General features: G+C 41.2%; 1 protein-coding gene across 1 annotated transcript in view; it reads right to left on the reverse strand.

Moving 5' to 3' along the window:
• Positions 1 to 217: 217 nt before the first annotated feature.
• Positions 218 to 11,033, reverse strand: part of LOC104398863 (transmembrane protease serine 11E-like) — a 38,172-nt gene continuing 27,356 nt past the window's right edge. The window contains exons 7-11 of the mRNA XM_010009016.1: positions 6,443 to 6,481; positions 3,130 to 3,325; positions 1,519 to 1,778; positions 714 to 856; positions 218 to 379 (exon numbers count right to left, since the gene is read on the reverse strand). Coding sequence (XP_010007318.1) covers positions 218 to 379; positions 714 to 856; positions 1,519 to 1,778; positions 3,130 to 3,325; positions 6,443 to 6,481 — 800 coding nt within the window. The remainder of the gene's footprint in view (positions 380 to 713; positions 857 to 1,518; positions 1,779 to 3,129; positions 3,326 to 6,442; positions 6,482 to 11,033) is intronic.

Raw genomic sequence — 11,033 nt, forward strand, 5'->3', positions numbered from 1 at the left:
CAAGGTTCAAAGATGAGGCAGGCAATCTCACATGTTTAGTATAAATTCACAAGGGGCTAGGATCTCTGACAGCAAAGGTAGCCCTTGTTGTGGGCAAAGGTTGCTTCCACCAAAACTACACAGGAATATATATACCCAAAAAAGTAACTTTTCGGAATTACAGACATGTATGAGTTACACGTAGTCTATGTAGCTAAATCCACTTGTGATTTTGGAATTAAATGTCAGTTTTTGAGGTAATCCAGTCACGGAAATAAGTCACTCGTGTGTAAACTCCGGGTTTATTTGGTTTAGCACATTCGTCTCCCCAGCTCACTATTCCCACGAGGTACCACATCAGTCTAGTGTCTGGAACAACCAGTGGTCCCCCAGAGTCCCCCTAGAGAAAGAAGAGCAGGGAAAAAATAAATTAAGAAAGATATAATTTTCTCAATAAATAGGAAGGTGTGTCCAGTAAGAGAAGAAAGCAAGAAGTAATTATTTTTTCTTTTTACAATAACCAGTATCCTTTCAACAAATTATTTTAGTCAATAACATTTCAAACAGGATTTAATCAGAAACTTGGTCTTCTAATTAGACAGTATTTCCTTAAGATGTTGACCACTTTCAAAGACTAAATTCAGATACTGAAATAGCAAGACATGGTAATCATAGTTAAACTGGAAACCTTACAGGCTGAAAGGCAAACATTGCTAATTTTCAGCTGTGGTTACCTGACAAGCATCTACTCCTCCTTCCAAGTATCCAGCACACAACATCCTGGGTGTTATGTCCCCATCATACACTTCTTTTCTGTTGCAAGTGTTTGAGTCGATAAGTTTCACTGTTGCTTCCTGAAGAACATTTGGAGTTGGACCTAAGGAAAAATACAGTTTGAGTATTTATCAACAGAATTATTTTGCAGTATTTAGATACAGGAAGAACATTTAATGTTCTCTTATGGAGGACCAGCTTGATTTAGTTTAATATGGATGTTTTCCTTACTGATCTGTCTAGGTTAGGTCTTTAGGAAAAAGGTACATACTCATAGTCTTACTTAGGAACTGCACCATTAAGACATAAGTAACAATTGCATGATACCGTAGTGCCTTAAGTGTAAACCCAGATATTTTATACATGTTCCATATAATACCACAGCATATAAATTACTTAGCAATTTGGGCAGATGACAAGAAATGAAGACATCTTGACTCAATTGCTAAATCTACTCTTAGCATGACCTGCTAAGAGTTTGAGCTTGGGTAAGTCGCTATCTGCAGCTCACTCTCCACATTTACATGAAAGCCCACAGAGTTATCTGGAGCTTCTTCCTGTTCTCTGCTTCAGTGGATTGTATCTCTTTGTTCAGTCTAGTTTTAGAACAAGAAACTGCTTACAGCTAAAAAGACCTATTTCTTATAGACAAAGCATGAGACTTGCTGCCATACAACAGATAGCTACAGAAGTAGCTATATGCAAGAGCAGATCAGAGCCACTGTTTACATAACATACAGGTCACTTGGTAGACTCAGGACTCACCATCATTAGTAAGTGCTCCCCAGCCTGTGATGATAGCATCAGAATTGTACAGAAGAGTCTGTGATGGCTCAGGCAGACAAACACGGTGTATGCTGCTCGTGAACTCAACGTGTTTAGAGAGCTGCACAAGTGCAATGTCATAATCATGTTCTGGGTAGCTGTACTTTTCATGAATAATAATAGTTTTGACTGATCGTTTTGAGCTTGGTGGTTTCAAAAGAGCTCCAAAAGTAGCAGTCCACTTCTGAGGGTGACTCATGCTGAAAAAGGTAAGAGTGCTGTAAGTATTTAGCTGTAAACATTAAGTGTTCGGGACTTTAAACCTGGTGAGCACTTTTATTGTAAAGCTTCTTCAAGCTAGCTCCCTACTAGATTCTTAAGGCATCCATCACTTTCTGTAACACTAAGTCCCATGTAATTGTGGGCTGCTGCTAGGGGAGGGCAATCCTTCATTCCCTCCTGAACCATGGTGTCATACTCCTCCCCTGCCCTGATCCAGCCATTCTGTGGCCATAAGGTGTAATAAAATAAAAAAGCTCTTCTGCTAGAAAACTTCATTTCCATTATTAATTTTGGATATAATAACAGAATTGTAGAATAGTTAAGGTTGGAAAAGGACCTAAAAGATCATCAGGTTCCAACCCCCCTGCTATAAGCAGGGACACATCACACTAGACCAGGCTGCACAAAGCCTCATCCAACCTGGCCTTAAACACCTCCAGGGAGGGGGCTTCTGCAACCTCCCGGGGCAACCTATGCCAGCACCTTACTGCCCTCATGGTGAAGAATTTCTTCCTGATGTCTAACCTAAATCTACCCTCTTTCAGTTTAAAACCATTACCCCTTGTCCTATCGCTACCCTCTCTGGTGAAAAGTCCCTCCCCAGCTTTTCTGTGACCCCTTCAGGCACTGGAAAGCCATTATAAGGTATCCTCAGAGCCTTCTCTTCTTCAAGCTGAACATCCCCAACTCTCTCAGCCTGTCTTCATAGCACAGGTGCTCCTGCTGTGGCCTTTGCAATGAGACTGGAGCACTTGCCAGAGGAGACTGAGGCAAAGAAGTCACTGAGAACCTAAGCCTTCTTAATATCCCATGTAGATAGGTCTCTCATTTCCTTCAGGGGAGGGCCAACATTTTCCTTGGTTGTCCTTTTATCCCCAACATACTTACAGAAGTTTTTCTTATTCCTGTATACATGACTGGCAAGGTTTAATTCTAGCAGGAATTTGGCTCTCCTTACCTGATCCCTAGCTGCTCAGACAACCTCTCTGCAATCCTCCCAGGGTACCTGCCCTAGCTTCCACCTTCTGTATGCTTCCTTCTTCAGTTTGAGCTTTTCTAGGAGCTTCTTGCTCATCCACGCTGGCCTCCTGGAGTTTTCACCTGGCTATTGATTTCCACTCATATAGTTGGCAGTTCTGCTTCAAAGAGTCAGTCTTTAATTTCTCATTGAAACATTCAAGTGATGGGTCTGCTTAACCCTGACTTTTTTCCTCCAAGGCAGAAGGTTGTTCCCCTGGAGTCAGGGGTGTGGTACAGTCTGGTAAGCAACACAACTTAATACACATGGGGCACATTCTGCTGCAGATTCTCTCTAAGACAGAAACTTACTCTCTGAAGCAGTGTGCTGCAGATACAAGCCACGTGTTGCTGATGAGTGTTGCACCACAGCGATGGATGTTATTGTATTGCAAACTAGCTTGCCACGGCCAGTCCCCAGTCTCTGCAGAAGTCAATCCACCGACTATTCTCAATGCTTTTGATTTTGCCATTGACTTGACTGTTCTATTCTGCCGTAACCCACAGACTGTCAAAAAAAGATAAAGAGTGTGTTAGCTGTTCTGTTTAGTAAGTATGCCTGTGGAAAATATATGTGCAATTACACACCACCTAGGTTCTCTAACAGTGTTAACAACAGCAAGAAACCGTACCTTCTACCAGCCCCCCAGATCAGAGATGCACAACCCATTCTGTTAGAAGCCTGAATGAACAATGGACTATTATGGAAAGCTATGGTGGTCAACCATTCAGGTTTAGCTGTGCGAGCAACCAAAATCAGGAACCAAAACCTTCACCACACACACCCAGGACAATTCCCAAATACAGAGACTGGCAACCTTAATGTCCCAGGAAATTTGGCATTAAGATAAAATATGAACAAGGCAAAATCTAAGGTGGAATTAGTCCGAGCCATGGGTTTTTACCACGCATGCATGCAGATTACATTACAATGATGTCACATGGAAACAGACAACTGCACGTTGCTCAAATGGCAGTCTGCAACTGGACCTAGAGAGGCACTTCAGGCAAAGAGTATCACATCCAAGCCACAGATTACAAAGGCATTATACCTCTAGCACAGTGTGCAGCCATGACAAAAAAGTATTATCCTCCAAACCCAGAGACAAATTAAAATATCCATTGTTTCAGCCACTAAACTCAGGATATTCAGGAGCAGCTGAAGCTCCTCTGTAGCTTTAGAAGCTTACTTAACAGACAGAGCTGCTTCAGCCTTCTTCTCCCATCCAAACAGCCTCAAATCCATCTTACCTGGACCAAGACCCACTAGTTTTCATCCAGGCCCCGATTTCAGCTAGACATTAGAAAAGTTGACAGACAGGACTATCCCAATCCATTGAAAAAGAGACAGAGCTAAGAATTATTTGCGTAGTGACAACACAATCCAAACCATTGCACTGCCTGTCTCCCGAAGACAGTGGCTCAGAGGGGACAAAGCCAAAACGTACGTCACTGAAGAGCTGCCAGCCCCACGGCCCTTGAAGTCCTCAGAAGCAAAACACTGGAGCCACACAGAGTGTAACCTCTGCCCCTTCCTGCTAGGATCTGCACAAAGTTATGTTAACAGTACCTTATAGTCAAATGCAGCAGCAATAACAGAGCAGGTTGAAAGCTGTTCATAAGTTTGAGGGGGGGGGGGAAAAAGTCATACAATATTGAGAAGCTCATGTGCTCAGTGTAGAGTCTGCTCTGTTCAGAAATTTAAAATGACTACTTGTCCATAACTTCCCATTTGAAAGGAAAACTGGAGAATATACCATAACTGATAAGACTGTCTGCACTAGCATGTTTCCCTCCTGAAAGCTATTGGTAATTTGCAGTTACTGGTCCTACAACTGCACAATCCTATCAACCACCTGAGCAGTCAATGTTCAAAACACAGGGAAAATCTTACAGCTCCATCAGTGCCCCAGAACACCAGCACCTAAAATGGATGCAAAAAGTTACGTTATTTAATCTTCCATTACTTTACAGCCTGCTCGCAAGGACCTGATCAAACATTTCCAGAGTTAAAAGAAACCCAACTTACAAGCAGAGATGGCTTTTTATGACTATTAAATCTTCAAACAAGCTGACTTCCTTCTCTGAAAGCTTAAAAAACATATCTAAAACAAAAAACTACCTCAACCTTTACATCAATACTTTGAGAAGACAATCATAGTGTCTTATATTTCCATAAGAAACCATTTTGTGCTACTAGCCATTTCAAAATCCAGAACATTTTCATTATAACCACAGGCTGATGTAACTTCTACATTTCCTTATGGTCCTACCTTCCTTCATGCATGCTAAAGAAGATTACATATTCCCAATTTCTGAGAGAACACAGAAAGCCATTACTCCAAACTCTTCTCTATGTGCCGAATCCTACTGGCTTTTGGGACACTTGCAGCCTGTATTAGAGATTTTCTCACTTGCAGGCTGTATTAGAGGTCTCTGCTAGGCTGCCATCCTTAAAGCACCAATTGAACAACATACTGCTTCAGGTATAAATCTCATCCTTTAATGTGTGTATAGGAAAATAAGACGTAGCAAGGTGGAGATGAATTCCTATGCTACAGCATCTAAGGCAAGTATATATGAAACAGATTCTGCAGTCGCTGCTCCAAGATGAAGTTCTAATACTTTACATCAGAGGGAGGACAGGGTGTCTGCCCTTTGCAGGCAGGATTAGACTTGATGGAGTATTCTGTTTAAGTAGATGTTTTACTCTATTTATAACACAGATTGCTTCTAAAATCTGCTCAAATATAAAATGCACTCAAATCTGTGATAAGGACTCTTCTGCCTCTAGGAACATTGTACTACAGCTTGCAGCTAGCTGCTGTGCCTGACATTAGTGCAGCCAACTAGCCCAAGCAATTAAGTTCCTTTATTTATTGGAAGACCTCCCTGCTCACTCAGTTTTACTATGTACACCTAGGAGTCATCTGAAATGTCTTAGCTTTCATGTAGAAGCATGGCTTAGTCTCTACATGTCCACATACACAGTTAAGCAAACACAGTCTAAAAGCTCTTGTTGGTATCAACAAGTGGATCAGGTTAGTAAATAAACAAGTGTCCTGAGCATTGCAGTGCTCAGCCCTCACTGGCTAAGTCCTCTGTTTCCTAGATAGCACGGTTTACATTTACAATGCACCCTCTGCCTTCCACACCAGCACTGCTGGAGGCAGAAGCACGTCATAGACACATATGCAGCAGGATCTGTGTGTCTTCTCTGTCTGCCCAATACTGGGAATTTCTACAGATCCCTCAGCACTTGCTCCTTTCTCATCATTTGTATTTTCTCACAGAATTGCCAATATTTTTAACATAAGGAAGATCTCACTGCAAGAAAACCAACCAGAAAACTAGTGGGTGTAGACTTTTTCTAGAAGGGATTTTCACACCACCACCACTGTTTTCAAGCTAGTCTTCCTAAATATCCCAGAAGACACTAATAAAAAAGGCCTCGTCATGACTGAGCAGGATTTCTAAACACAGAGCTCATCTGTGTGAAGTACAACATCACTTCATTAGACAGAAGGATGAGAAAAAGCTTTTAAGGGCCAGAAAAAGTGCTCAGAGACCGTTTATGCAACTACAATAAGCAGAGATTTCCCAGGCTTAAAAAGCCCTCACTTACTGTCATTGAAGAGGGCTTCTGCTTTTTTTGCCGTCATACCTGAAACAAACAAACAGGGTAAGACCAGGACAGCACGGACAAGATTTCTCATCACATGATCATCCCACCCAACAGCTATTTGTGTACAGGGCACAGCAGGAGAGGCTGCTAGAGAAACCAGTACACCCCATATGTGGTCACATTCTTGTGCTGGCTATTGCACTCCTCTCTGTGGTGCTGCTTGCTCTTCTCCAGCCAGCTGGTATCCTCTGAGGACCAGGAACTGGGTCTCCCTCATCCTGCTGGACCCTGATCTGTCTGGAGGGGAGCACAGCCAAAACAAGTCCTCTATTACGCAAGATCCAGAGTATTGTTGGGGATAATTTTTTACAGTGGGAGGTTTTCCTTTTTTTGTAAAAAATCAAATGCCAACATTTATACACTAGAGCAAGGGCCAGAAGAGATCTGGTACTTGCTCTCTACCCTCTTCAAAATCAGAAGGCACTGACTTCACTGCAACAATGCCAGCTGTCAATAGCAGTGGCTGACTCTTCTTTCTCCTATGTTATTAAGCAGCAGGGTATCTGGTACACCATTAATACTAATAGACATAGGTAATAGCAATTTATTTTATAGCACAACAGGTTCTATCAATACATTGCCCTCTTTAATATGCATATTGCACATGTATGGTCAATACAGTATGCTCATGCTGACAATAGCAAGCACTGAGTCAAGGTATAAGGCTATTCCCTTTCTTCCAGAAGAGTATTTGTACTAGAGCTACCACTTTAGTTGCCAGCATTAAAAATAAATTCAATCAAATGATAAGAATTAAAAAATTATCACACCTTCAATTCCACTTTTAAATTACATAGTAATTCTTGTACAGCATCCACAGCTTCACATTTCGTGCTGGATTGCCATTCTCAGCAGATCCCTGTCCTTACCCACTTAATTTCTCTTTTCGCTTTGCAGCTACACAGAATAATATTCTAGTTTTGATCCAAAACCACAGTGAGACAAGAGTCTCTTTTGAATGCAAAGGACTCCGTCCCATACTTGTTGCCTATTGTGCTTTTATCACTTGCGTTTTGCTTGTGGGCTTGATGCTCCTTCTGGTATGCAGGGTGGAATGCATGTTTGCAATCCACCATTACTAGACGTGTACTCATTCATTTCTTAATATAACATTAAGCAGATCACGATAGAAAAAGGAAATAAACAGAACTCGAGTGCATGTACAGCTTGACTGCAGGGAAGGTTAGAGAGCAAAGGCAGTGCTGGGGGTGCCATATGTGAATGCAGCCACTGCCTTATTTTTAAGAGTGGGAGACATTATAATTTGTCATTTATTTAGCAACATAGTCTTCACTGTAAACAGGAACTGTTCACATAATGAAGATAAGTAAGTTTTACTGGTAGGTAAGCAACAATTTGTGAGCTCCTCTTTCAGTAAAAATGGTCACATCTACTTTCTCAATTGCTACGAAAGAGGGAAGAAAACCCTAAAGTACAGGTACTTCTGCATTTCAGGAATGTCAGTTGTATTCTGTGAATTTCCATGAATAATACTGTTGGCTGTTGCCAAGATCCCTTACATCAAAAGCTAGACCAGCAGAAGGATTCAGCAGTGCTGTAAACATGACTGTTTGGAAAGTTACAAAGCAAGGGGGAAAAAAATGGGTGCTGAGCTGCGCTACAGGTTTGGTTATTCACCTAAATGTTTATACTGACAAGAAGTGCTTTCAAAAATCTGGCTCTACTTGTCCATTTCAACCATGATGAGCATCCAATGTTTTCATAGAAATTCATACAAACCTTCAAAACTAGCTCATCATTTGGGTTACTCTAATATTTTATAGCTGGAAACTGGTAAGAAACCAACAAATGCAATCAACAATGAAAAAACACCTTTTGCCTTTAATCGCAATATTGATAGTAATGTTTTTTTCATTTCTTTCTGGGTGGAGAGACATTTACCTCATACTCCCTAATTATAAAGCCTGCAGTCAATTATTGACACTTAAATTATGTTGCAAAGCTCACTGAGAAGACAAAAGGAGCAACCAGCTTGTTCAAGTGCAGTGCCGGAAGCAATTCGGTTGGCATGTTCTCACTGCATTGAGTTTTGCTATGAGTCATGCAACTGTTCTGCAAGGCACCTGCCTATACCTCTGCCCTTTTTAAGAGGTACCTAGAAAAAACCACAAACCTCACATGGGCAAAAAATTACTCATTGCTTCCAGTGGGATGACTGATGTGTAACTGGAGAAACAAATCTTTCACATACACACACAACAAGTCTTAAATAGGATATCTGTACAGCTTTGAATTTTAGCATATTTTATAAAATATCAGGACCATGCAGCTGACGTGCTCCCACCCATCCACTGCTGAAGGAAGAAGGCCATTAACACCTGCCAATAAATTCAATGCTGTATTCACCAGGGCAGGAACACTCCTTTGCTTTAGAGATCTGCCAGATACCTTCCCCGGACCATGTATTCCACAATGAGAGCTGGAAGCCAAGTACTAACGAGAACAGCACAGCAATGGAGAAAACCTCAAAGTAAAGCAAGTTTTTAAAAGGTGAAAGCAAGTCTGTCTGGCAAGAGACCCAGGAACCCACAATGCAGATCAGGATGGGTGAAATTAAGGACACAACAGCAAGGTCTCAATGCCAGGATGCCAAACCCAGAGCACACTTATGTGTTTGGAAACCTGAACTAACTGACACAATTTTCAGATAAGCCAAACCCACAGTAAATCTCATGAAAAGCAGGGAGCACCTTGGCTTACACGATACTGCTGAAAATGAGGTTGCTTATTGGCTTATCTCATTAGGGGCTTGCCTTTGTTTCTTACTAGCATCACATTTTTGGCCTGGTCAACAGCATAGCTGTTTGGATTGTGCCAGGCAACATGTTGCAGCAAGCCCTGCCTTGAAGCAATCACTTGCAAGGCACGAGAGACAATTTTGCTGCCCTGCTCATTTAGTAGTTGCCCTAGTTGTTTGCACTACCAAGAAAAAGCATCAATTAATAACAATTAAAGTGTCATATCTCATCCCAACCACATACAGCTGCAAAAATAGATGTTTGTGTCACATTCAGGAAAACAGTGTTCAGTCTTCCGCTGTAAACAAGAACAAGTTCAACTTGAACATGCGTTGCCTACCTATAAAATGGAACTTGCTATTTAATTAAAGCTTGCCCAACTTAAAAGAGAAAACTACTGTTTGAATTAAAATCACAGCTTGAAACGTGGCTTAGAGATTACTCTGTTCTCAAACTAGACAACCAATTTTGATAATACAGTTATTTTGCGTATCTAATAAACACAATAACCTTAAACCACACTTAAATTATTGGTCTTAATTTTCTACTAATGAGAACAGTGACTAGCTAATTAAGGCCAGAATTTCTGAGGGAGTTCAGTGCTGAAAGCCTATCAATCCATTTGGCAACCAACTAAATGTTTGCAGTTTCATAGTTAACTGCAGAGTGAATGTGAACGCTTATCTCTGAGGGATTTAGAGATTCCAACAGAAAAACGTGCACTTTGCCAAGTCTCTAAATAATATCAGGTTCACTGCATCAGAACAATTAATCTTGTGTCCACTGCCTCATTACATTTTAGCCACAGAGACAGTTTTATATTAAAAGGAAAATAACAGGCAGAACTCTTAGTGACATAAGTGGAGCAGACCTTATAGTGAAGTAGCTCAAGCAAGGCAAACAAATGCATGATTTAGGGAATATGATGCATTTTCAGTGTGGAAAGGGCCAGAGACAGCTGCAAACTTAAATATGAGAAATCTGTTTTTAAACTCTGATGCAGCTGTACCCAATTACATTTTTCACAGCTGTTGATTCTCACAGTAAACTTGATTTTCTTTAAAGGTTTCCACCCATGATTTTCTGTATGTAATAATGTAACTGCTAGCTTCAAAGGAACACTGTGTTCCATCTGTATTACACATCAAGTTCCCACATTTTGCTTGTGTAAGTTGGTTTTTCCCCACAGAGAAAGGAAGGTAGAGATTATCTTAAATGGGATGTGAAGAGAGGATTCTAAACATTAAAAAAAATAAGAAGAAAAAGTAAGCTCTTCAGTACTTCTTGGACAGGTGTTTGAGGCACAGCTTTTTGAAATGCACCAGGGAGCAGAGAAAGCATTTTCCTGTCTGTCCCTTGTCACATTTTAATACCAATGTCCTTTAAAAGAGAGAAAATTACAAAATTCTCAGCTGCAGCAGAAATGGGGGTAGGGGGGCAAGGGGGGTGTCACCTAGTTCAGTGTTATTTAGGTTAACAGTGTATACAGGCACAAAAAGGATCTCTGGCAAGTTTCAGTACGTCACCAACCTGGGCAGCCAAGAGGAATGTCACAAAGTGCATCTGCCCTGTAGTGCACACAGAGGTGGAGATAACAGCTCTACCTTAATGCTCTTTAATTACATTAAAGACCATGAAGGCCCTGAGGGACTGGGGAGAAATGGAAATGAGAGCAGTGAGCAGTAGATTCAGTCATGTTCCCAAAAACTGTACCCAGAAGGAAAGGCAGGAGCTTCCTGGAAGATGGCAAAACATAAGCTTTGGGCTCAGCA

The sequence above is a fragment of the Chaetura pelagica genome, unplaced genomic scaffold, assembly GCF_000747805.2.
Source record: "Chaetura pelagica isolate M959 unplaced genomic scaffold, ChaPel_1.0 scaffold221, whole genome shotgun sequence".
NCBI lineage: Eukaryota > Metazoa > Chordata > Aves > Apodiformes > Apodidae > Chaetura > Chaetura pelagica.